Source organism: Musa acuminata, chromosome BXJ3-2, assembly GCF_036884655.1.
Source record: "Musa acuminata AAA Group cultivar baxijiao chromosome BXJ3-2, Cavendish_Baxijiao_AAA, whole genome shotgun sequence".
Taxonomy (NCBI): Eukaryota; Viridiplantae; Streptophyta; class Magnoliopsida; order Zingiberales; family Musaceae; genus Musa; species Musa acuminata.
The window spans coordinates 1,110,201-1,137,718 of NC_088350.1; the positions used below are offsets into that span (position 1 = coordinate 1,110,201).

General features: G+C 40.0%; 2 protein-coding genes across 9 annotated transcripts; one reads left to right on the forward strand and one right to left on the reverse strand.

Annotated features, from left to right (window-relative positions):
- The first annotated feature begins 267 nt into the window (after positions 1-267).
- Positions 268-27,518, forward strand: LOC135631735 (protein CDI-like). 8 transcript variants are annotated; one of them, XR_010494448.1, is made up of 5 exons: positions 268-1,190; positions 23,823-23,942; positions 25,209-26,130; positions 26,252-26,400; positions 27,345-27,518. XR_010494448.1 is itself a non-coding variant. In XM_065139557.1 (2 exons), exon 1 carries the CDS (start codon positions 366-368, stop codon positions 1,140-1,142), a length of 777 nt encoding a protein of 258 aa, XP_064995629.1. In that variant the 5' UTR covers positions 268-365; the 3' UTR covers positions 1,143-1,190; positions 4,629-4,870. The 8 variants fall into 8 exon arrangements, 1 of the variants encoding a protein (XP_064995629.1); XR_010494450.1 differs by having other exon boundaries at positions 25,209-25,978; XR_010494451.1 differs by having other exon boundaries at positions 25,907-25,978.
- LOC135631736 (proteasome subunit beta type-1-like) lies at positions 5,003-23,231 on the reverse strand. Its single transcript, XM_065139558.1, has 7 exons — positions 23,074-23,231; positions 22,885-22,992; positions 22,695-22,776; positions 5,823-5,952; positions 5,596-5,738; positions 5,412-5,498; positions 5,003-5,309 (listed from the first exon to the last, which is right to left on the reverse strand). Exons 1-7 carry the CDS (start codon positions 23,112-23,114, stop codon positions 5,235-5,237), a joined length of 666 nt encoding a protein of 221 aa, XP_064995630.1. The 5' UTR covers positions 23,115-23,231; the 3' UTR covers positions 5,003-5,234.

Consider the following 27,518-nt stretch of genomic DNA (forward strand, 5'->3'; position numbering starts at 1 on the left):
CTTCTAGGGAAATATATATATATATATATATAATATAATATAATATAATATAATATAATATAATATAATATAATATTATATTATATTAAAGAACAGATTTAATCAAATCAAATCGACGATTGATATCAGGGAAGGGAAACGAAATGGACTGTATGGTCGTCCAATCCCATTACGCAAATCAACGGTACCACGCGGTTCTCCGCGTGGGGCCCATCTTCCTTGCCGACTACCCACGGCTGTCGTAAACCGCAACAAACTTGTCGGTGGGTGTCCCTCGGTCTTCTTCGTTTCAGCCTCCTCCCACTTGCTACTACTGCTACTCATTTCCCACACTTGGTTTGGTTTCCTCGTTTACCTCGGCAAGCATGGGCTCCGAGTTCCCCGACGTGGCCGGAGAGGAGCCCTTCTGTGTGTTCATCGGTTACGACCCCCGTGAGGACGTGGCCTACCAGGTCTGCCGCCGCTCTCTCCTCCGCCGCTCCTCCGTGCCCCTGTCCGTCCACCCCATCCGACAGGCTGACCTCCGCGCCGCCGGCCTCTATTGGCGACCCCGCGGCCCCACCGAGAGCACCGAGTTCTCCTTCACCCGCTTCCTCACCCCCTACCTCGCCGGCCACCGCGGCTGGGCCCTCTTCGTCGACTGCGACTTCCTCTTCCTGCACGACCCCGCCGCTCTCTTCGCCCTCCGTGACCCCAGCTTCGCCGTCATGTGCGTCCACCACGACTACGCCCCTTCCGAGACCACCAAGATGGACGGCGCCGTCCAGACCGTTTACCCCCGCAAAAACTGGTCCTCCCTCGTCCTCTATAACTGCGCCCACCGCAAGAACGTCGCCGCCCTCACCCCCGACGCCGTTAGCACCCAGTCCGGCGCCTTCCTCCACCGCTTCATGTGGCTCGACGATGCCGAGATCGGCGAGATCCCCTTCGTATGGAACTTCCTCGTCGGGCACAACAAGGTCGACCCCGCCGATCCCGACAACACCGCGCCCAAGGCCATCCACTACACCTCCGGCGGGCCTTGGTTCGAGCGCTACAAGGACTGCGAGTTCGCCGACCTCTGGATCAACGAGTTGGAGGAATCGAACGCCGAGAAGGCTGCCGAGGATGAGAAGAAGAAAGGTTCCGCAAAGAATAATTAGATGGAAAGGGAGATGCTCCCAGATCTGGTGGAAGGTAGTAGCATTCAGGTATTGTGTTTGGGTCATTCTCCTAAATTCTTTTTCTTGTTGCTAATCAACATTTCACATGTTCTTTTCTTATTTCTTTCATTTTATGTCAATTTGTGCTTCTAATATTGACAATTGCTGTGTTATTTGACCGTTTTATATGATTTCATCCGATGATTGGAAGTGCTTCATTCTCCATCTTTTATTTGTTTCCTTCTTCTATGAAAATGTTTCACCCGGATCAAGGTTTTTGCCTCAAGGTTAAGGATGCTTTACTGTTTGGTTGAATGCAAGAACTGGGAACTGGGCATCTTGTCATCAATTTATGCAGGTAAAGAATCACTTGCCATGGTTTCCCCCTTATCTTAGATGGTCATATATTCTCACACATATATGGAATGAATGCTGTGCCAATTTAGGATGGAATGTCTTTTGGCGCTCTTGTGAACCTGAAACTATCAGGTTTAGAATAAAGCAAATGGAAGTAATTTACTATCTCTGAGAAGAGTATGCCAACTTATTCCTCGAAATAATAATTCTGCACAATTGATGGGGTTAGACCATTGCCTTTCTGAAAATTCAGTATAAATTTGGTTCTTAATTGTTCTGGTATAAAAATGTAATGTACTTATTTTACATAAATTAAAATATGCATTATCGAACCAAGTTTACAATCGGCAGAAATTAAGCAACTCTGTTATGACTCTTCCCTTAGGATGATTCTGTTATTGGCTTTGATGTATGTAATATATATATCTCATAGAGTCATGCTTTGGAATGTCATGCTATATGCTAATAATCATGATTGTGAAAAATGCAAAAAGAAGGTGCTTTTTTTTCCTATGTAATTTGGGAGCTTTTGCATGTGAAGTGTTCTACTCATATGCAACAATTCTGTTCTGTTTTGCCTTTCTAGATGTAGTAGGAGTGTATTTCTTTATGTGGTCTAACCTTCAGTTCATTGAAGTTTTGATTTTTGTTTGTTAGAATACAAATTCCTTTTCTCGGTTGTTAGCGTCAGCAAAGTGCAAAGTGGGTGCCACCTTTCATGTGCTGCATGTTCTGTGGCATATTTCTTTGGAATTTGCCTTGTGAGTGCCAATACTTATGCTTGTTTGTGTTGATGCTGCATCTGCTTCTGCATCCAGCATCGGGGTGGGTCTTTTTACATTCGTTCTGCATCATTGATATGTTGTGTCAACTCTCATGCTTGCTTGTGTTGATGTTGCATCTGCTTCTGCATCCAGCATTGGGGTGGGTCTTTTTACATTCATTCTGCACCATTGATACGTTGTGTTAACTCTCATGCTTGCATCGTGTTGATGCTGCATCTGCATCGGGGGTGGGTCTTTTTACATTCGTTCTGCACCATTGATACGTCGTGTTAACTCTCATGCTTGCTTGTGTTGATGTTGCATCAGCATCTCATTTTTACAATCGTAATAGAGGATTTCCCTCAACAGAGTAAAAATATTTCCTCATATAGCTGGGGAAATCTTATTTGCTATCATGCCCCCGTAAGATGGTGCTCCTGTCAAGGATACCAATCTTGGATTGATGCAAAGAAAATAGTTTACGAGCCAGAGGTTTCGTGAGTAGGGCAAGAGCAGATCGCTGCTGCTATTATTACTGTTGCTGCGGCTGCGATGACGACGGCAATGGCTACAACAGAGGAGAAAGCTACAATAATGGAAAAAGCTATAGCAATACTGTAGCAGAGGAAGAAGCTGCAGCAGAGAAGGAAGTTGCAGAGGAAGAAGCTGCAGTAGAGGAGGAAGTTGCAGCGATGCTATAGCAGAGGAGGAAGCTACAGCAGAGGTGCAGCAAAGGAGAAAGCTGCAATAGAGGTGCAGTAGAGGAGGAAGCTGCAACAGAGGAGGAAGCTACAGCGATGCTATAATAGAGAAGAAAGCTACAACAGAGGAGGAAAGGTGAGGTAGTGATGGTGAGCGCAGCACTAGAGACGCCACGGAAGGGAACGGACGTTGGCGCAAAGTGGCAGTAGAGAAGATAGTTGTCGTTCGCTGAGGAGGAAAGTTTGTCGCACCGACGGCCTGACGACGGAAAAGCAGTAGTAGAAAGCTTTTTCTTTTGTTGTCGGATGTGGAGAAGCAACAGTGATGAGTCGACAGCGAGAAGAGAGCTTGCTCTAGACAAGCGGCTCTGATACCATGATGAAAAGAATAAAAGATAAGAAGCTTTATTGAAGTAGCTTTAGCTTAAATATATTAAGCTGTCACTCTCCTATTTATACATATTAGAAGGGAGGATTTTCCTCAACAGAATAAAGGATTTTTCTCAACAGAGTAGTTAATATAGTTCGAAAAATCTTATCTGCTATCAGCATCTGCTTCTGCACGTGTTGTGTCGACTTTAAACACACTTGGTGCCTATAACACGAGGAATTGGGTGATCTTTGAGGGTATTTTGGGAACTTTGGGTAGTGAAGTTTGAATAGATTATGGTGCTGTGTGGAGTAGCAAGTGTTTGAAGTTTCAACTGGAAACTTGGTGTTGGATTCATTAAGGTGATAAAGATAATTTGAAATTCTGTTTCTGATTTCAACCAAGACCCCATTTATTTTAGTTTTAAAATTGAATTCCCAAGAATTTGAGATGGATAGGATTACTGTTTTATTAGCATCTTAATGTTTGTTTCTACTGTACACATAAGTCTAAATTAAATCGCATTCTACAGGCCTTGTAAATCAACTTGTAGTTTCCGGTGTGGAAAGAAATTTAAAATGGTTTACGATGACAGAGTGAGTGGGTAAGCCAATTGTAAAAAAAATTGAATGAATAAAATTAAGTAATAATAAAAATTGATGAGGGGGGGTTTGAATTTGTAGTGGATTGGTGGCTGGCTGGCTGGCACAAATCATTAATCTATTGGGTGATTGGATTTCAACTTGGATTAATGTTGCTAATTTTGACGGATTGATCAAAGGACGATGATTTCTTGTATCGTTTTAATTTTATCGGATGTCTCCGAAGAGACAATTGATCAAATAATTTTAAGATTAATTTGTAATAGTTGTTTGGCGCATGATATAATTATTCTTCTTGACATGGGACCATTGGATTTCTTTTGATCATGTGCGTGTGATATGATTAAATAGATTAAATCTTGACGAACAAAGATGAATTGTTTTTTTTTGATCGATCAGGGAATTCTATATGCCTATAATCTTATTTTGGATAAGAATAAGACAGCAAGCCGTCTTTTTATTTTTATGAAGTATGATTTCATTCATTTTCTTGTTTCTACATTATTGCGTTGGTGGTGGTCTTAGTTTCCGTCACAGGCTTCTCCTTTTTAGCATTGGTGCATGGTAAGTAACCTCAATGCCATATACGCACGATTTTGTAGCACGTCTTTGTACGTTTGTATACCCAAACATTTTTTTTAATCTGTTATTGCATAGTGAATTGATGATAAAATTAACTTTTTTGTCGATAGGGGATAGGGAGACCGATCGATATTTGGTTGGGCAAATTCCATTCAATGATAAATAAACTGGCAGCTAAACTATATATTGTGCTCCCACGTATGGATTCGAATCATCCATTGTGGCACCAAGAGATTCGAGTTCGTACAAAGAAGCCTTCGAAGAGGACGTTTAAGTACTCGAATACAGAGAATGTTTTTAAGAGACCTTAGAGAGCCCTCTTATGTTTGACAATTTTCCTTTTTATCCATTTTATTGACTCCATTGTTGGCAAATATCATTTAGCTGTCCAAAAAAGAGGAAACCCTATGTTCTTATTGTCTCTTCACCTCTTTTAACGTTTCTTGGTTTACCAAGTTATTATGCCCTAAAAACAAGGATAAACTTGGTGCAATAATCAAACAATCTTACCAAAATCCAACCTAAACTGGAGATTTGCCTAAAGATCTAATATTCTACCCGAGTTGTTGAAGACATCCAAGGAAAATAAATCCAGCACATTTTGAGTCCCTAAATGGGATAATAAAGCTGCTAAACAAAGTCAGATTTGTTATGAATCCCACAACAAATAGTAGCTGCAATGGCTAAATAGTGGTGGTCTTTCCTCGATAGCATGGTCAGTCCTTCCTCAGCTCCATTAGCTCCTGCCGGATACCCGATGCATTTATAACCATGATTTCCACTTTATCTCCCTGCAAAAAAAAAAAAAAAATACAATTGGTGTAAATAAAATGATGGACCTGTAATTGCTCAAGGAGAGCAAGGGAAATCCTCTTAAAACTTGATAAGCATACAGTATATATGTCTCTCTCAGTTGCTGATGCAAAAACATCTTTCACCAAATCGACTGCCTCTGTTTCCGACAAAGGTGTGACGGCATCCTGCTCAATCATGTGAGGCTTTTTATGCTATGCTACCGAAGACGATCCCTGTCGTGAAACCCAAACCAATTCTATTTTTAAGCAAGATTTTCTATACCTTGGCAGGTAATAGTAGAGGACTTGGAGACTTAAGCTGGTTGTCCAGAACAGGAATGATGAGTCCTGCGCCCGTGCCTTGGGCACTGTATCCGACTCTCTCGTAAGATCCAACTGCATCATATGTGTAGACACAGCCCTTTCCTGAAACAAACATCACCATGATGGTCAGATTCTAATATATTCAGGTACATGTTTTAAGAAATAAGCACAAGTGAGAATTCATACCATCACTGTCAAGTCCACCTAGGATGTTGAAAGTATAGTAGGGGAAAAACCGCTTGTAGTAAAGGGTATTTGACAGAAGCTGAGCCATGGCAGGACAGCTCATTTGTTTGTTGTGCTGATGCTGATAGATCTGCAGTATTAGAAATATCAGAAAGTAATTCCAGGAATCATGCTGATAGATTCTTTTCTAAACAGTAACTAAGCATTCAAATTAACCATTTAACTTGGGGATCTTTCTACTTCAAAATTCCTAGTCACAGATGCCATTATGTACAAATATGATATATTTCTGGTAAGTAAAGTGATCCCCATTTATTAAGAAAACAGTAAACATACTAATATAGGCCACAATCAACTCCTTGCATTAGAGAATTCCACCACCTTTTCTCTTGTGATCAACTTTCACCTTTCAGAAGATGGGAACATTTTGCAACTGATTAGGCAGATGATGTTGATACAATCATGACCATTATCTAGTGACTACAAATGCTGAGAATTTATTTGCTGAAATATTTATTTATCCATGCCGAGGAAGGTGACTGCTCACTGTTCATGTATATCTTCAAATAAAGATAAAACATGTTTCGAGGAATGCGTGTGTGCACAGACATAAAGCATGCTCACATAAGGATACCTTGCAAGCCAAGACACAAGCTTCTAGAAAGCATGTAAAAAAAAAAAAAAAAACTTAAAACTGTTGCCAAGACATAAGCTTCTAAAAAGTTTTATGGTGCTTCCTGCAATGATATTTCAAGGTAAGTTCAATATATGCTTTTCGTGCCACAAATGAGTTTATTATTAAAAATTGCCAAAAGAGTATTCTCTGCACTTGTGCCTTTCAAGATTTGTATGTGGTCTATATCTTGTTCCATTCAGGTCGTAAATGGACAAATTAAGACCAACTCTTCTCAGGATGGGACTCCTTTTACAGAAGCAAATCTTTATGTTGCATGAACAACACTAGTTACTACAACTAGCCTATGTTGATTATGAGAAGCAAGAATTTAAAAACTGATACGATCAATCCTTCAAATCAGTATTTTCCAGGCCAACCAGAATACAGGACATGGACTAAGTGATTCGGTTTGGTCATAAACAAGGGTTATCGCAAGATAATTCTATCAAATCAGGTGTAACATCAACTACCACCCGGTTTTAGCAACAAAAAAAGAATGTCTTCCTCCTTTATTGCTTCTCCCCAGTTAGCTCTCTTCCTCTCTTCTAACTCCTCCTGGTTCTCTCTTTCCCTTTGGTACATGCCAACCTGTTACAAACTTAGTAAGTTTTGCCTAAGTTGTGCGACACTCTTGTCCAATAACCTCGCAGGATCCCCTAAGAACATGCTAAAGAGCATATGGCTTAGTAGAAGCATTAAACTCGAAATCTCCCAAGCAAACATTTAGTAAACACTTAATAGACAACACAAAATACAAAGATGGACTTTGCAAGCTTTGAACGGTCACACAACAAAGGGTCCAAGGCAGTCTGCCTCGCCCAAAAGTCCCTACACACATGTCATACGACACTACTGCAAAGCCAAGCGATGGGCCAACCCGACACTACCCCAAAGGCCCATTAAATCATATGCCATCTAGGTAGCTTCAAGGTGTTGAGATAGTTGACATTTCCATCACTCTGTGCAAATAAAAAACCCCAAAACGACTGACTAAAGGCTTTGCGTTTGACAATTTTGCTTTTACACAACAACCACACACTACCTACGTTTACAAGCCTAAAAAGGTCACAAAATTAAACCAAAATAAGATTGTCAAGCCTACTGCAAACCCCTTACATGATGTCTAAGGCATAAACAAAATAAAAAAAAAAACACAAACATATAGAAACATTACATCAAACACTTTCTCTGCAAGCTGTACGAGATGTTCTCCCTCACTTATTCCTTCGACGTCCTCGTCGAAGCCTTTGCAGATGCTGTATCTCCTCGCCTTTGTTGTATTTTCAATCCTCTACTTTAGCTATAATGCACCACTTGGCTTCTAGTCACTCTTCGTCACTACTGTTGAGTAGTTGATCTTTGATCCATCATTGTTGCTTCAACTCGTTAATGACTTCGACTTTGGTGCGGAGTCGATGGAGTTATGCTACTCTTTATTGGTACTTGGGATCCTTCAAATGAAGAAAAATACCTTCCGCCTTGTGCGCTAGTCCCTCGGATGTCTTGAGTCAACTGAGCTAGATGGATGCCTGTCGAAGCTTCAATGAGCTTCGCCTCATATAATTTGAAGTTTTAAGACCTTTCCTTCTCAAAATTTGGTTATCGACTTCACTTTTGCTTAGTCATCGCCTTTAAATAGGTTCGTACCACCTCCACTTTCAATTGTTACTATGTTGGAAAATCAAGTGGACAAGCAACCTTTAGTAGAACCAATCATTATTGATGAGGGTTTGATAACCGTTGTCTGTCACTAAGTCTCTCCGAAGGGAAGTGTGCAAAACTCCTTTGCCAGCTAACTAAGAAACTAGGGTACTCAGTTTTGCCAATTCTATAAAGAGTTGAGAAGGGTAAGATAATTTAACTTCGCTCACCTCCTCGAGGGTTGTAGTTCATGTATCAAGTCGATTATTAGTCTTCGTCTACTCTTTGCTCATACTTTTGAAGCACTTAAAAGTGTTTACACTCCTAGCTATTTTGTGATTCCCCTTCGTAATATTATCGAATTTCCAGAATGCAAAAAGTATTACTCAAAAGAGCAAAATTTTGCCCTGATTAGAGCTAGTCTATATTAGATCTAGTCATCCCCTCTAGGATTGTACCATCTTATCCATCATTTCCTCCGCCTACTCCTTTAAGCAGAAAAGGATACAACACCATGTGCTGCCTACTCTGTTCCTTGGTCAAGCACTCCCCACACCCAGAGTCCCCCATTTTCGACTATCTTGATGAGAAGCCTATAGACATTGATCTTATGAAGTTCCCTAGCCTCTTCCCTTCTACTTTGTCTTAGTACTTAGAGCTTGTCACTGCATTCTCAACCTCCTCAGCTCCCTTCCCGACCACACCCTCTCCCTCCATGAGAGCAAGAGATTGGTGACTCCACTGAAGTCTTGCCTCTACATTACCATAATGCTTCCATGTCCATAGCCCTACTATCCGTTGCTTTGCATTTGTGTCCATTTTCTTCTCGTGATCGGTAGATTCGCCTCTACAACACTGTGGCACTCCTTTGAGACCACCCATATTCTGATCGATGCTTGGTTTTGAATAGCTAAGCCCCTTTTGACCCCCTACTTCAGTACCTTTATGTTCTCTAAGTAGTTCACCTTAGATGATGGAAAGACAGACTGTAACTCCCATATATGGCCTCTACTATCGTATTGTATGACTTGCATCAGTTCTGTTCTCTTTGCGTCCTTTATAGCAATGCTCACTCACTCGGCCTTGTCCTGTGACTTGTTATGCTCCCTCGAGCGAACATTAGCTCTAGAGCTACTCTCCAGCAACTTAGATCATACCTCCGTATGGTTAAGTCCCTTGTGAGACTTGCTGGTACTTGCACTCAAAAATCTTATCTTTACGATACCATGACATTCATTTCTTAAATCCATAGCCCTTCTTGCAATCGTGTTGCTCACCAAAACGGAGCTCTAGTAGCTCTAATCATCCCTCCATATGATTAAGTCCCTCACGAGACGTGTGTGTTGTATTGCCTCGAACTTGTTCCACCACGATTCATAGGACCGCGTCACCTCCTAGTGACGTCTTTATTGCACTCTGATCGTTATGTGGTGAAATCGAACTACAATCTCTCCCTATATGGTCTCTGCCAAACCATCACAGGGCCTCCGCTATTTTCGACTATGTTCACTCATTTGGCAATCGACCTTCGTCCACTTGCACTCGAGTCACTCACAAATAAACAATATCATTGGGTTAATCCATCGCTCAACAACTCTCGAAGTCCACAGACTTCACTGAAAATCAGTATACTATTGTTTGGATCTTAGGCCTCTATTCCCAACACAATCTCTGCTACCCACATCTTCCATTTGGGACAACTCGAATGGTGTCACTATGACATATTCTTCATAAGCACCTGCCTTCGCAACCTCTTGTCGCATACAAGGCCTTCAAACTCCAACTTTACTACTGCACGTTGAATTGACTTCATGCCTTAGTCCCTTTGTCAATAGCCTCGCCGAGATAAGGTGTATGTGTTTCGAAGCTCCCTTTAACTTTGGCACCATGCAATAAGAGTCAGCTCTATCAAAATGAGGAACCCAAGGAATGACATGATCTCGCTCTTACCTCTACAAGAGTTCATGTCCTCAACCTTTGTCCAAATAAAGCTCCACGAAGTTAGTGCTTATGCTTCATGTTCTATCTTCAAAGTCGACTCCAAATAAATGAACTAAGTCTCACCCAAATTGCTTCGCTCCGCGGTTTGCATTAAGATGATGGTTGCCTTCACGTTCACCATTCTACGGGTTAGTCCTCCATTAAGCCTAATCTCCTCATCGACTATAAATGTGTCTTCGTTTGGTATTTGCCTTCAATCGCACCCCCACAATCTCACAAAGCATCACCTCATATGAGATTTTACGACAACTCCTCGTCGCTTGCTCGATCATTTAAGCTCCATAGAGCTTTCGTCTTGAGGTACCTTTCTCAACATGTATGGTCCGCTATCTTATTAGAGCAACTTTCCCCTTTGCATGCTTCCCACTAGAAGTTTCAGAGACCATCTCTGTGAACTACTCCACCTTACTGAACAAAATATGCGTTGTTCCGCCACTATGAATACACTTTGTCAGATTGTGACTCTTTGCTAATGCAACTCTCTCCTACACCATGCAAGGCCTAGCAACGTGCTGAACCGACTGCATAATTCTATCTTATGAAAGCATCCATCTCACGCCAAAGAAAAAGTTCCTATGCTCCATGGCATTGAATTTCAATCGTCTTAGGATGACCATGGACAGACCGTCATCTACATATAAGCCATTGCATGAGTATCAAATTCTGAGTCGACAATTCCCCTAACTCTATAAATTTGCATAAACTCTTTCGATCGTGGAGTAACCTAACCCTCACACGGTCTCATCTTTTGCTAAGCATCCCCCACTTGCATTGAGCATCATCAAGCTAGATTGGCAACATCAAGTCGTAGCTCAAACTCAGCCATCCCAACCTTTGTATACTACATAGTCTTTCTAGCTCGCTTGTTCTTATCGTGCTTCTCGTATAAAGGGTTGGTCATTTATCTGAATGCCAATCTCGGATGCCTGCTTCTCTAAGCGACTCCTTTCCTTATGTCTCTATATTTGTTTCCCTCAAACGGTCACTTGTGTTATCTGCCCTCATTGCAACTTTGCTAGGTCCCCCATATTACTGGCCAAGTGTTTCCTAGTGTGCTTGTCTCACTCTAATGCCATCTGTTATGGACTTAGCTAGTTTTATCTAAGTCATATGGTACCCTTACGTGTTTGTCCATAAAGGGTCAGTCTCCCCATGACCTCGCAAGGTCCCTTAAGGACCTACAAATAAGACTAGTTAAGAGTTAAAAGTGTTAATCTCGAAATCCCACAAGCAGACATTTTAATAAACGCTTGATACGCAATGTAAAATACAAAAATGGATTTCGCAAACTTCGAACAATAATACAACAAAAAGACCAAAGGCAATCCACAACGTCCAAAAATCCCCATATAACACAGCAGCAAAGCCAAACGATAAACTAACCCAAGACAATACCCAAAAGTCCATCCAACCATATGCCACCTATGTAGGTGGTTAGATAGTTGATATTTTTTAGCTACTTAGTGCACATGAAAAACATTCAAAGCTGGCTGGAGGCTTTGTTTTTGAACAAATTTGGCTGCACGATGATCGTACACAACCTACATTTACAATACTAAAATGACCACAAAACTCAACCAAAATAGGACTATCAAGCAGTGATTTAAAAAGGCGCTCGGGCGCTCGCCTCGCCCCAAGGTGGTTAGAGAGTTGACATTTTGTAGCTGCTTAGTGCACATGAAAAACATTCAAAGCTGGCTGGAGGCTTTGTTTTTCAACAAATTTGCCTGCACGATGATTGTACACAACCTACGTTTACAATACTAAAACGACCACAAAACTCAACCAAAATGGGACTATCAAGCAGTGATTTAAAAAGGCGCTCGGGCGCTCGCCTAGGCGAGGCGAGGCCCGAGCGCCTCACTAAACTTCCAGGCGACGCGCTTCAAAGAGGCGTCGCCTAGGTGCTCGCTCGAGCCCAAGCGTTGGGCGCTTCGGGCGAGCGCCTGTGTTAAACTAGGCGACCGAACTAGGATTTTAGGTCTGATTCAGTCTCCGGTGGTTAGTTGGTTCAATCGAACCAACTAAAATCGATATCAGCTGTCGCTGCCCAACCCTAATCGGCTAACACTGCTCGTTGCCGCTATCACTCCCGCGCCCACTACTCGCCGTTGTCGCTACTCGCAACCGCTGCCGCTGTCGCCGCTCCCGCTCCTGCTCCCGCTGCCGTTGCCGCTACTCGCTGCTGCCGCTGTCGCCGCTCCCGCTCCCGCTGCCTCCTTACACTCCCGCTGTCGCTGCCTCCTTACACTCCCGCTGCCGCTACCTCCTTACACTCCCATTCCGGCTCCCGCTACCGCTGCCGCTTCCTCTTTTCTCAGTCAGCACCCCCTTACACTCTTCCTTCTCCTTTTGTATACTGTTAACAGTATACTGTATACTGTTAACAGTATACTGTATACTGTTAACAGTATACTGTATACTATTAATATTGTTAAGTTTATTTAAAATTATTAATTTTCAATACTGTTAATAGATTAATAATATATTATTTTGATTTTAATACTATTAATTTTTATTTATTTAAAATTATTATTAGGTTTCAAGATAAATGACAAGTGTACAAGGCAACTCATTAGAGTCTCCAATTTTCATTTATGATTTTGTATCATAGATTTTCTTAATTTAATAACATATTTTTATTTAAAATTTTAAATAATTATATTTATTAATTATATTATATATTTTTATATTTTAGCGCCTCACTTCGTTCGGGCGAGCACCTGGCTCCTCGAGTGTTTTTGGACCTTAACGTCTTTTGGCGCCTAGCGCTTTTTAAATCACTGCTATCAAGCCTATTGTAAACCCCTTACATGCTGTCTAAGGCATGAATTGATGTTGGTACAAAAAAATTACACCAAACACCTTCCCTACAAGTTGCCCATGATAGATCTGTACACCAGCATACCATGCATTGATGCTGGTACTATCAAACCTGTACTGATCTTGAAACCTTGATCAAAAGAGCTCATATGTTAAGAGGGTACTTTGTTCAGACTAGCATACCTCCTCTAGAGCAGTCTTTTATGTACTTTTTCCAAGGCATAAGGATACAGTGGAGCATACTCATTTTGTAGGAGAAAAGAATGAAGAGCATATAACGCTGATATGGATCCTAAGTCTAAATTAGAGAAAGTAGTTGTAGCACATGTAAAGCATAGTTTCCGTACAGGTGAAATATGCATTGCCACTTTGCTTAACAATCCTCCAGCTGAATTTTGTTACTTAAGACAGAAAATATTCAATGGACCTACAAATGGGCACAATATATTATGAATAAAGTCTTAAATTAACAAAAGAAGGAAGGCCCTTTCACATGGTTTGAACATGTCCAAGGGAGATGTACAAAATGCACTGACTAGATAAGATGAGTCAGTTAAAATTATTAGCATGGGAAGCAGTATAGAAAGACATAAGAATACAAGAATAAATTTGATAGCTCTTAGTTAAAGTAGTGATATTGCCTTTAATAGATAAAATTCAATGGTAGGAAAAGATCCATGCAGCCAACCAAGTAAAATAGGTAGTGATGAACATATAAGAATGGGAGTACCAGTATGATACATCACAGTAATTAGAGTCCATTAGTAGCTAACAATATAACTACTCGTGTATAGTTTAAACTGCAATATGCTAAATTCTCATTGCAACTCTTGTCCTCATTTCTCTATGCTATATTCATGAGAGAGAAATTCTTAAAAAGCTAAAATAAGAAAAGTTAGAGACCACTGAACAAGTTGACTGACAGTCGTTGGCACTAAAATACTACTAAAGATAGGCCAACACAATCAACCAGCAGGTTTCTTCCTCCTAGTTTCCGTGTATGCATCACTTGTCATTATGTTGATATAACAGAATTTTTTATTTTCTTGCCTATTTTCATCTTTTTTTCCATCAAATATAATCCTAAATCCTACTTTGCTTTAGAACTCTAGATTACCTACCTGTGAATATCTGAATTTTTAAACATTGGTTTTAGAGTTCTTAAACAACAAAAAGAACGCACTGGCAAATATAAGGCCTTTACTGCCCAATCTCATAGAGTTCTCCTAATAACATTCAGTTACTATAGCTTTTTCTTAGAGCATGTTATTTCTTATACTTCTCACTAAAAAATTTGTGCATGCTCTATGGGCTCCCAAGATTTGAAGTAATGATGTAACCATTCATATCAAAATATGACTACCAAAACATCTTTGTTGTATCATTTACAAAAGCAACCAAAGATAATCCCTGGACCTTCACAGTATTAAGTAAGAGGAACAAAAGATTAGTTATCAATGAGATCCATGGACCATTCATGATATCTGAAAACAACAACACATCTTTTTGTGGACACAAAATTGATATTTCCATTGCAGTGTTTTGAAAAAACACCAAGAATACCTTATATTTGGTAACAAAATTCTAAATTTAAGTCTCATGATATGTACCTTAAGTTTGTCAATGTCACCATGACATATAAAAGATTGTTTAAAGCTTATAAGATGAGCAAACTTGGAGCAGACCAATGAGAAAAAATGTCCCCTTAAACAATTGGAACCATGAAGATATTAGCTTCTGGTCATGTCTAAATGAAGCATAAAAGACAAATAAGAAAAAAGGGGAAAGTGACTCTGTTTCTATACCAAGATTTCTAGCATTTTATCACATTACAATTCCATCGTCACCTTGAAGGCTATATGGATCATGATTACCTGGAAACAGAGGTATTCAGATGTCTGGAAAAGGAGTTGGAACTGTACAACACCGCATGCAAATTGTTTAGCCACAAGGCATGAGATGTAGGGCAATTGGCCTACTCCAAGGGATGCCCTCTCAAAAGCATGAGAACTAAACAACTTTTTGCCACCACTATTTAATAAAAAAAATAATAAAAAGAACCTAAAGTTCTTCTACCTGAGTCAGCATGTTTCTAACAGAACCAAATTAGCTCAACTTAATTTGTTAAAAGTACACCCTGCATGGAAATACTTTGGATAGCATAATCAAGAAAGTGAAGGCAGTGAGTTTCAAATGTGAACGACCACTGCCATCATACCCTCAGCCAATTGAATAGGAAAGATGTGTCTTGCAGATCTAATGGACATAAGATTAGAGGCACAAGACATAAATCACCATTAAAAAATTATAATTTTTCAATGGCAGTGTAGCATGACATTCACTGAGGTCTAAGTGTGTCATATGCTTCCAGCCTAAACTGCACCTCATCACTGCATATCTGGGATACAATGTATGTGTGTGTGAGAGAGAGAGAGTTTAAGGTCTATGGGCATACTTATTTTTGCTCTGAAAATGTTCATTATCCCCTTGAAAATATTGAAGATCAATAGTTGGTCAAATGTGAGAATTTAAATTAATCATGCTCTCATGGCTGGTTAAATTGTGAGATGAGTGGTAGACTTTTGTCTAGAAGTTATGTTTATATACAACACACAGTAAGATATATTTCTCATTATGACACATTCAAATCTAGATTATGACACATTCAAATCTAGATTTCCAAGAATGACTAAAACATTGGTCAATCTAAGTTGAGATGAGTTTGTTAAATAACAGAAGGACTAATTTTTAATTTTTCTTTTTTTTCAATTGGCTCTATGACATTCACCACTTATGTGATAGGACTCTAGCAGGGTTGGGTCCTACTCAACCAAGAAGCAACTAATAAAACCCTATGAGATTGTAATAAACCCCATCTAGCCGCCTCTATCCTATAAAGAAGAGTAGCTAGGGTTTATATTTGGGTCTTTGGGCTTCCTAGCTGCCGCCCCCTTTTACTAGGCTAGTTGGTTAGGGTTGAGGGCAAAAAGGGTAACTCACTTAGGAAGCAGCCCCTAGGGCTAGGGTTTGGAGCCCTATATAAGTATGTAGCTTCCATCTCTTTGGAAATAAGATCTATCTACAATTGCAGCTATTTGACCGACTTTTAGAAGGGTGGAACCCCTATAGCGTTCCAAGGAGTGATCTCCCTCAAAGATCAATCTACATAGAATTCCTTTGGGGTTCTATCATCTGGTATCAAAGTAGCGATCTTGCTACTTTTGCTGCCATCCCTACCGCCCACCACTAGCCAAGCAATTCCCACAATTGCTCTTGACGTCGCCATCTCTACCGTCATCTTCTGTCGTAGATCAAATCAATCTACTGTCGTCACCTCCAATTGCATCAGAGATATGGTATTCTCCTATCAGTAATACCTTTTACTGCTGTAATTTTCCATTCAAAATACCAAGAAGAAATCTTCTTATCTATCCCATGCTGCGAATTCCTTTCGTCGCAAAATTTATCATCTTTGCGAACGAAAGATTGCTGTAGAAAATTTCAGCCGCATATTGTTGCTTTTAACCGATCTATTTGCTTTCCTTCTTGAACGAAATTTCTTATACGCTTCATAGATTATCTTGGCTTCAATCTAAGATTGATCTATTGAGGAATTCATCTCTGAAAACGTTCTTGTGTTGTTGCAAATTTTCGTTGCAAACCGTTGGAATTTTTCGACGAGAATTCTGCTATCGTAACTTGCACCAATCTCCTTGCTGTTATACTGCCGAAATTTTCTTTATTAAATTTGTTATCATTGTTGTTATCTAAACTAACATTTTGTTGTCAAATTCTCTCCTCAAATCTCTTGGTTTTTGCTAGAAATTTCGTCGAGAAACCGATGTTTCTTTGACGACAATTCTGCTCATACAAGACAACACCTATCTGCAGCAACTTTCACTGATTTCTATCAAACCTTTACTGCCATCTACCACAGATCTAAAACTTTTTTCGTAACCTTCATCCACTACCAACACAACCCTAAAACTCCACCAAACCACACCCTCAAACTGCACCCAAAACAGCCAAAAAATAAGCCTAAAACCGTAGCCTACATCCACCAATCCACCAACCCTTTCGACCACCACTTCTCTCAACCGATACATGCCTTTAACTCGACAACAAAAGAGAGATCTTAATATTACAGATTTGGAGGCATATACTATGACATCTGAGGAGGCAATCAATACAAAATTCGAAGCCTTCGAGACGCGAATGGAGGATAAGATTCGAACTCTCTTTATCGAACTTAGTTTGGGCCGATCACCAAGCCCGAAGAAATCACATCAAGAGGAGAGCTCTGACCAATCACACCAAGCCTGAAGAGATGACTTACAAGAGAGGGGAGGCTCTATGATCGATCCCCACTATCCACGCATGAGGGTGGACTTCCCTAGATGGGAAGAAGGAGACCTGATTGGTTGGATCTCGCGCGCGGAGCGATATTTTTGGTACCACAAAACCACGGACGCATCTATGGTGGAAATTACAACTATACATCTTGAAGGGGATGACATACATTGGTTTGACTGGTTCGAACGCACTCATGGAGTCCTCTCATGGCGATAATTCAAAGAAGGACTGCTGATCCACTTCGGACCAACTGATTACGAGAACATTGACGGACAACTAGCAAAGATCCGACAAACCTCTACCATTCAGGAGTACTAAACCAGGTTTGAAAGGTTATCTAATCAAACTCGTGATTGGTCTGAAAAACAACTATTGGGGACCTTCATTGAGGGCTTGAAGCCGGAGATCCGGGGAGAAGTTAAAGCGCGTCAACCGTACACGCTTTTGGCAACCATCTCTTTCGTACGACTTCAAGAGGAGCGATTGAATCATGAAGCCCGGAGGACTAGGGTCGCTCCCCGACTAGCAATACTGAAGCCCTTAGCCCCCCCACTGTTAACCGAGCCCTTGCACCAAAAAGGTTGACAAGAGAAGAGCTTCGGGAGCGATCTGCGAAGGGGTTATGTTGGCATTACGACGAGCCAAGGAGCCGTGAGCATCGCTGTAAAAAAGGAAGACTTGTGATTGAACTAGTAGAAGAGGTCATTGAACATCTAGAAGAGAGCCTTGAACATGAAGAAGAAGATGCGGAAGAAGAGCCACAACCGACCGACTTTATAGTACACGTGCTAGCCGGCTACTCAAACCCGCAAACGATGAAAGTTGGAGGCCTTCTCAAACAACAACCAATCATTGTTCTCATCGACACGGGCAGCACTAATAACTTCCTAAACAGTAAGGTTGCTACTCGGATGGCGCTCCATATCGAAGGTTGCAGCAAGTTTGATGTAAAGGTCGTCGACGGCAGAATCTTAAAGTGTGACCAAAGATGCCCGCAAGTGAAAACTATTGTTGCAAGACCAAGAAATTATCATCGACTTCTTCCTCCTACCAATTGATGACTATGAGGCCGTGCTTGGCATAGAATGACTGACTACGCTGGGTGATGTCTCTTGGAACTTTTCCAAATTAATTATGAAATTCTACTACAAAGGCAAACAGATCATCCTACGTGGGAAGCGCGGAAACAACGTAACCACTGTTTTGACCCAACGATTGTGGAAAGTTTTACACAAGGTAAATGGTGGCTTTTTGATGCATCTCCAACATCAACCAAAGGGGAAGAAAATATAAATTGAAGATCAAAATCTCGTCCAATTGCTTGCTGAATTTATCGACATTTTTGCTGAGTCGCGCGGTCTTCCTCTTACTCGACAACATGACCATCGGATTCCAATCCTTCCGGGCAAACCACCAACGAACACTCGGCTGTACCGTTATCCTCACCTCCAGAAGGATGAAATTGAAAAATTGTAAAGGAGACGCTTGAAACAGGGGTGATTTAGCCAAGTTACAGCCCCTATTCCTCATCGATGCTACTTGTACGCAAGAAAGACGGAACTTGACGGATATGCATCGACTACTGAGCTTTAAATGACATCACCATCAAGGACAAGTACATAATACCAGTGGTGGATGAACTTCTTGATGAGTTAAAATGAGCTCGAGTCTTCACGAAGTTGGACCTCCGATCCGGTTACCACCAAATTCGGGTATGTGAAGACGATATTCCAAAAACTGCATTCCGCACATATGACGACCATTATGAATTCTTAGTAATGCCTTTTGGATTCACTAATGCTCCTTTAACCTGCCAAAGTCTTATGAACGATATTTTTCGGAGCTTTCTTTATAAATTTGTGTTGATATTTTTCAATGATATTCTCATTTACAGCCCTTCTCTTGAGACTCACTTTCAGCATTTACGGGTTGTTTTGACGATCCTTCGGGAGAATACACTTTTTGTTAAGCAACCAAAGTGCAGCTTTCTCCAACAAAAAGTAGAGTACCTTGGGTACATAATATCAGGAGTGACGGTAGACCCAACAAAAATTGAAGAAATGCAAGGCTGGTCGAAACCTACAAACGTGAAATTACTACGCGAGTTCCTTGGACTAATGGGCTACTACCGAAAATTTGTCAAGGACTATGGGAAGATCAGTGCACCCCTCACTTCTCTCTTGAAAAAAAATGTCTTCCAATGGTCGGGCAAAGCCTCTATTGCCTTCGACAAACTTAAGGCACCCATGACGATGATGCCGGTGCTAACGCTACCAGATTTCAGCCAACCCTTCATCATTGAGGCCAACGCATCTGGAGTCGGAATTGGAGTCGTTCTCATGCAAGATGGTTGACCACTCGCATACACCAGCAAGACATTGTCCCCCTCCCATCAAAACATGTCAATATATGATAAGGAGATGCTCGCCATTGTGCATGCAGTAACGAGGTGAAGACCCTACCTGATCGGTCGGTGATTTCAAATTAAAATCGACCATAGAAGCCTCAAGTACTTTTTGGAGCAGAAGATATCATCCCCTAAGCAACAAAAATGGGTAACCAAACTTCTAGTATTTGATTATGAAATTATTTACAAAAAGGGGAAAGAAAACATTGTTGCAGATGCACTCTCACGGCTACCTGAGCAAGCTAAATTTTCAGCCATCTCCCTTCTTACCACGAGCTTCCTCGAGGACATTAGGGAAGAATGGAAGAAGGATCAAGAGATTAGCAACATCAAAAAAAAATTAGAGGAGGATCCAAGTGCAATAGCCCACTACACTTGGGATTCGAGAGATCTACGCTACAAAGGTCGTATTGTGCTTATACCCGACTCCCCTTGCATCAAAATCATCCTGCATGAAATGCACTCCACACCTTCAGTAGGGCACTCCAGATTCTTAAGAACCTACAAAAGAGTGAAGCAAATTTTTTATTGGAGAGGGATGAAAAAAAATATTTCTGAATATATGGCACAATGTAGTATATGTCAACAGCACAAGGGTGAAACAGTGGCAAGTCCAGGGAAGCTACAACCACTACCCATACCGGACTCGGTGTGGACTGACATCTCTATGGACTTCATCAAAGGGCTGCCACCTTCTAAAGGTAAAAGCATAATTCTCGTAGTAGTTGATTAACTTATGAAATATGCTCATTTTTGTGCTGTGCGAAATCCCTACACTGCTGCTAGCATTGCCTAGATTTTCATAGAAAATATTGTTAAATTGCATGGGATGCCAAGGTCCATTGTAAGTGATCGTGACAGGATCCTCACCAGTAAATTTTGGACCGAATTATTTCAGTTACAAGGCACCAAACTCAAGATGAGCACAACATATCATCCACAAACTGACGGCCAAACCGAGGTGGTAAACAGGTGTTTAGAGACGTACCTTCGGTGTTTCGCTAGTGACCGGCCAAAGGAGTGGGCGAAATGGCTTCCCTGGGCTGAATGGTGGTATAATACTACATATCATTCATCTACAAAACGTGCCCTTTATGAAGCACTGTATGGTTGGCCGACCCCTGTGATTCCAAAGTATGTAATTGGCTCGGTCAAGGTAGATCAGGTCGACCAAGAATTGATTGACAGAGACAAACTCCTACAACTGCTAAAAAATAATCTCTTTACCGCTCAAGCTAGAATGAAGCAGCAAGTTGACACACGACGAAGCGAAAGAGAATTTTCAGTAGGAGATTGGGTTTATCTTCGCCTACAGCTATACAAGCAACTATCCATCAATACATGAGCCTCCATGAAACTATCCCCACGTTTTTATAGGCCCTATCAGATCATAGAGCGTATTGGAGTTGTGGCGTACAGACTTAAATTGTTTGAGGATGCCAAAATTCACACTGTCTTCCACGTGTCATGCTTGAAGCCCAAGTTGGGGGAACACGAGTCACCCCAGATCCAACTGCCTAACACCACTGATGATGGAGATATTCAAGCCCAACCACAAGTCATCCTCGACCGTAGAATTGTGATGCATCACCGACGTCCCTCTACTGAAGTACCAGTGCATTAGAATAATTTACCACTTGAAGACGTCACATAGGAATCACATGTGGAGTTGAAGACCCGGTTCCCTGAGTTCATGGAACCTCAGCCTTGAGGACAAGGCTGATTTGGAGAGGGCGAGCTTGATAGGACCCTAGTAGGGTTGGGTCATACTCAACCAAGAAGCATCTAATAAAACCCTATGAGATTGTAATAAACCCCACCTAGCCACCTCTATCCTATAAAGAAGAGTGGCTACGGTTTATATTTGGGTCTTTGGGCTTCCTAATTGCCGCCCCTTTTACTAGGCTGGTTGGTTAGGGTTGACGGCAAAAAGGGTAACTCACTTAGGAAGCAGCCCCTAGGGCTAGGGTTTGGAGCCCTATATAAGCATGTAGCTTCCATCTCTTTGAAAATAAGATCTATCTACAATTATAGCTATTTGGCCGACTTCTACGAGGGTGGAACCCCTATAGCGTTCCAAGGAGTGATCTCCCTCAAAGATCAATCTACATAGAATTCCTCTGGGGTTTTATCATCATGACATTTATAAGTATCCAAAGGTGGAAATGTAGTATTTGGACTGTAAAACTTATTGTGATGCATCATCTGATAACTGTTGTCCAAAATCTACATCAAAAAAATTGTTGATGGAAAGTATATGAGAAAAAGTAATTAAGAAAACAGTCCTAGCAGGACTATGCAGGTTTTAAATAAGCGTTGATGGGAAACCTAACCAGATATATTAATATAAAGAGAAGGTAATTGGTATAGTATAATATGCAAATTATGCATCACCAGTAAAAGAAAAGCACTAAAACTATTTTTTGTGTATTATGAGAAACCATCTTGTAACCCCATCTGACTCACTTCTGTCTCTTTTCTATTTTTCCCTTCTCAAAAATATAAATTTCTTACTTTTTGCTGTAATATAGGCAGTGCCACCATTTGTATCTACTGAGTATTTACTTTTCGTTTTTTTGAGGCCCTAAAAAAGTAATGTACAACTAACCTTCTTTTCAGATCAGAGGTTCCTAGTGCGGTCAAAGCTGATCATCTACCACTTACTTGATAGATCTTAATTGGCTGTTTTAGGGGGTTATGTAGTTTTTAATTGTAGCTTTTCATCTTATGAAATTTAGTTCCGATCTAAAGCTTTTGAAGCATTTTGAATCAATGGACTTGTTAAAGAGTGGCAATCGCTTTTATGAGTGAGGTAATTGACTTCAAACAAGTCATTTGTTAAGCGAGGTTTCCATATCAACAACCATGGGCACCGAAACGAAATAAGAATGCAAATTAGACCTAAGATTCACATGATCTAACGATCAAAAGCAACTTAAAGTAATAAAAACATCACTGTTTCATCGCTTACCAGGTGCCTCGCCGCCAAGTTCTTCTGCAGAGCCTTTAGATCACCCTGGAAGCCCGAAGATGCCATCACGCACTTGTCCGCTCTGCACAACAACCGAACAGACAAAACATCAAATAGCTTGTCAGCATGAACCGAAAACCCAGGCTGGAAAACCCAGCAAACTAACGCAGCACAAGGGATTCGACCGTACAGTTTGCAGATCTTGGAGTAATCGCGGGTGTAGATACTGTAACCTACGGAAAGCCTCGTGTCGGCGGCGATCACGCAGTAGTCCGTTCCCGCGATCGCAACGCACGTCCTGCAGCAAAGAGAACGAGAGGATGAAAACGCACATATCAAGAATTTGAAAGGAGGGCGGAGACAGGGAGATGGTGCGCACCCTCCGTTGTTCTCGTACACCCAGTCGCGGCGCAGAGCCATCTTGATGTTCTTCTTCTTGTCGTCGATGATGCAATGCGAGGGGGGGTCTCAAGCTATGTAGCGTTTTCTTTTCGGGGTCTCGTTTCTTTTTCCTCAAGGCAGGGGATGGGAATACGATGGGCTCGGAACCGGGCCGGGCCGAGTCATCCTCCCCTGAGCCGAAACGCGTTGGGTTGAATTGGAAAGTTGTCACGGTTTATTTTGTGATTCCTCAAGAACATTTTCGTTGCATATTATTTATTTATTATTATTACAACAAAAAAATCACTAATAATATATTTTAGAAAATATATAACCACTTATTATTATTATTATTATTTTATTGGTATAAATTAGGAAAGAGTAACCCGGGCAATCAATAGTGGATCATAATATTAGGGCTGGACCGTGATGGGCCTAATAACGCACGCGCTCGGGAAGGCAGCGGTCCGGTGACATTCGTCGTTCGGGCGGAAATCCCTGCGCGATCGACCTCTCATGGCGCATGTCCCCAAATCTCGACGACGCCTCCCCTCGATTTCGCTTCCCTCATCCATCCTCATCGTTTTCTCACATTTCTCAGCTTCTGCTTCGGGTTTTTATTCTTGTTTCCCTCGTTTTCATGTGCTGATGCGTGTCACTACATCTCTACTTTCTTTTCATTTTTCGTTGTTTATTACTACTATCAATACGACGAGCATATGATGATTTACTTCGTGTCATGAACAGGACAACGGTGTCGATGTGGCGACGTCTCTCGGCGGAGCCTGCTCAAATTCGGTGCTCTATTACTGCCCAAATCAACTTGAAGTTCCTTTCATCTCACGCCGCGCAGGTGTTTGTGAAAAGGTGCTGTTTCTTGCCCCGCTGTACTAGGCACATAATTGTAGTTCTCTTAATGTGCAGAAATTCCGCCCGTACATGCATATACATGGACATGCAATTTTAGATTGCAAATATATATATGTATGTATGTGTATATATATATATATATAGCTGTATATATGTATATATATGTATATGTATATGTATATGTATATGTTTATATATATGTATATACATATACATATACATATACATATACATATATATATATACATACATACATATATATATATATATATATATATATACACATATATATATATATACATACATACATACATATATATATATATATATATACATATATACATACATACATACATACATACATACATACATACATACATATATATATATATATATATATATATATATATATATATATATATATATATATACATACATATATATACATACATATACCCTTATATATATATATATATACATATATATATACATATATACCCTTAGTTGATCCTCATTTGATTGTTAGTTGAAACTTAACCCAAGAGTAATCTTTATGAACTCCTAAACATTTTTTAACTGAAACAATTTATTTCAATCATAATTAGCCAATAATATGAGATTTCTCAATGAACACTAATGGAAAGTATTAAATGTTATCTAACCTCGCGTATGCTCATTAAAATTTGTATATATATATATATATATATATATGCTGAACCTAAAATAGTGAAACTAATATAGAAATCACTGACTTTGGAGGGATATATATAATTTTGCCTAGAATATATATATGGTTAAAAAGGAAGCTGTAATGCTATTTGATATACATATTTCTTTTTTTTTTCCTTGGAATCTTAATTAACTTTGACATACAAATGACCTGCTAAGGATTCTCAGTGTAGGAAGAGAGCCAGATCTGCCATTCAGCAATGCTAAGACATCCTCATGCTCATGAAAATGTTCTAAGTAGGCTTTCAACAGGCAAAATTGTTGCACCACTCATTCCATAAACATCCTTTTTTTCTTAGGTAGCCTTTATGTCTTAGGTATAGATATTTCTCATTAAAATAAATTTAGTCATTTCAAGTTTGTTTTAAATCTGCAGAAATTTCAGAAGACCAATTATTCTTTGTTTAGCCTGACAGCAGGTCATAATTAAGATGTTGTCAGAAAACATTCATGTAGTTTTCATGTTTTTTCTGAGGAAAATATGAATTATTTATCAATTTATTAGTTAAACAAAAGAACATACAAAATTTACAGACTACGCAAGATCAAAGGTCTCAAGATTCAACTATTCTCCCATCAGAGGCAAAACAACAGAGTGAGGACTTCATCCCCCAGCAAGTCATCAATAGAACCAATTGTTCATGACTTATATGTGATAGAAGATATGCTCAAATTATGAAAAAAAACAAATCAAGAAAAGTATTAATAAATAAAAAAATTTATGTGGTTCCATAGACTTTGCTTACGTTAAGTGATAGTAAACTATATTATTCATTGTGTGAGAATAATCACAGTAATAGATAAATTCTCTCTTGACTTAGAAGTCCTTGGTTTAAACTCAGTAGCAAGACAGTTTAAAACTCATTAGAAGTCTTTCGAAGTGCATCTTTATACAATATTCGATCCTTAATTTCCAAAAAAAATCTTTTTTTAAGCAAAAGACTTAAAACATGAAATCTTCTTTATTGATCAAGCAAAGGCCAAGAGTAAATACTTCAACTCCTCGCAAACCTATAAAATTAAACAAACACAAGAACAAGTCCAAGTCAGCTAGGGAGATTATAATCCTCCTTCGGCTAAATGATGGACACCCAAGAACAAAAAACTTGATCTTTTTCTTTTGCCAAATAGACCACAGATCAGCAGTCTAACATTGGAAAAAGGGACATGAGGGGCATCACCATTTCCATGTTCCAGTGAGCAGATTATGAGAAACATTATATTCCATGCAGCTGAGATTATTATCTGGAGAGGATTCTTCCACGTTTCCTGTCCTCCTGGTTAGTCCACCAACCACTTCACAGGTGACACCTACCACCCTCAGTTTCATTATTTTCTTCAGTGGGCTACAAGTATACATATCAATGTTTTATTCCTTCATGAACTTTCCTTCTCTGTTCCAAGCACCTTCTGTGGATAAAGTGAAAGCTTAAGATGTCATCAGATACGCAACAAGGTTGCTTTGTAGACCAAATTAAGGACAAATCTTGCATGTGAAAGATCACATGCAAGGTTAAAAAATTAAACGGTCCAATGCATCCCCAGCACATGTAAAGTGGCACTTGATCTTTTGGCAGGTGGTGCAGTTTCAACAAGCAGTGCTTTGAAGCCCATGCATGAAGGATTTGATGAACAAGGAGACCTACCAACATAATGACATTATCAGCTGGAAAAACCCTGTTGGTGCAAGAAGAAAGTCGGTAGTCTACATCACGTCATGAAGGAGGTGAGGAGCCTGATAGAATTTTATAGTGTACATTTTTCTTACTGCTTGATTAAATTAGTATCCAAACAAACCTTCTAGCTTAGTCTTTTCCAACTGCTGAAAAAGAATAATACTTCTTTTCAAGTTTGACCTACAAGGCATTCTCATCCAAGTTTCTTGCATTCACATAGATGGGATCAATCTTCTGTTTTGAAATCGAGTTAGTTTAAGAACAAACTGGATATGGCTGTCCACAATTTGAGTTAGTTTAAAATATTATCATTGATAGTCCAAAGTTATCTAAACCTTTTTCTATTTAGAGAATATTTACAGATATATAAGTTATTCTTGTCAGAAATCTTAACATAGTCCATGTTTAACAGTTTGTGTCGGCGTCTCTGCATGTTTTTTTCTAGTAGTTCAACAAACCATCAATTTGTGTTAAATGACTTCCATCAAAGAACAAAAGGTAAAGGGGGACAAAGTTGGATTGGGTGGTTTCTTCTGATTTAAAAAGCACCGGAATTAAAGTGTTAAAAAAGTTTAGCAGATGGTAAGAGAAGTTAAGAGGCAGATATGAAACTAGATTTATTTATGCTTTTCCCGGAAGAGTAGTAGATAGGGAAGCATGTGTTTCTTGGAAAGAAAATATAGTGTCTATTTGTCAAAAAGACTGAAACAAGAATTGACCAAGTTTGGTTGCTTGGAAGTGATTATCTGAAGATGGCTTCGTAGGAAAATACCAAATGGGATCATTTATATGGCTTCTATTGTTTGAATGGTCGTAGAAATATAAATTTTGATCACAAATTTGGACTACATATCATGCACACATGAGAAACACCAAATGACCTAAAAATTCTTGCATTTTTTATGTCCCCATTATTTTCTTCACAAGTACATATCCGTGTTGCTTGATACTTCCAATTGGTAGAACTAAAATGTTGCTTGTTATTCTTTTACAGAGCCACCAGACATTGGGGCCATCCATGTATCTACCCTCACAAAACTGTGAGTGATTCCTCATCGGTAAAAAGTATGTGCCATCCATATTTTTAGACTTTGAACCAAGAAACAACAAAACATAGTATATGTTTTCACCCAGAAAATGAGAACTTTAGACTCCTTTGTTGTCCTCA

Excerpts from the sequence above, each read along its gene's own strand:
- LOC135631735 (XM_065139557.1), top strand. The coding sequence starts at position 366 with ATGGGCTCCGAGTTCCCCGACGTGGCCGGAGAGGAGCCCTTCTGTGTG.
- LOC135631736 (XM_065139558.1), bottom strand. The coding sequence starts at position 23,114 with ATGGCTCTGCGCCGCGACTGGGTGTACGAGAACAACGGAGG. Across the intron at positions 5,953-22,694 it reads ACTTGGCGGCGAGGCACCTG|ATCTATCAGCATCAGCACAA; the intron begins GTAAGCGATGAA and ends CTAATACTGCAG. Across the intron at positions 5,310-5,411 it reads CTGAGAGAGACATATATACT|GGAGATAAAGTGGAAATCAT; the intron begins GTATGCTTATCA and ends TTTTTTTTGCAG.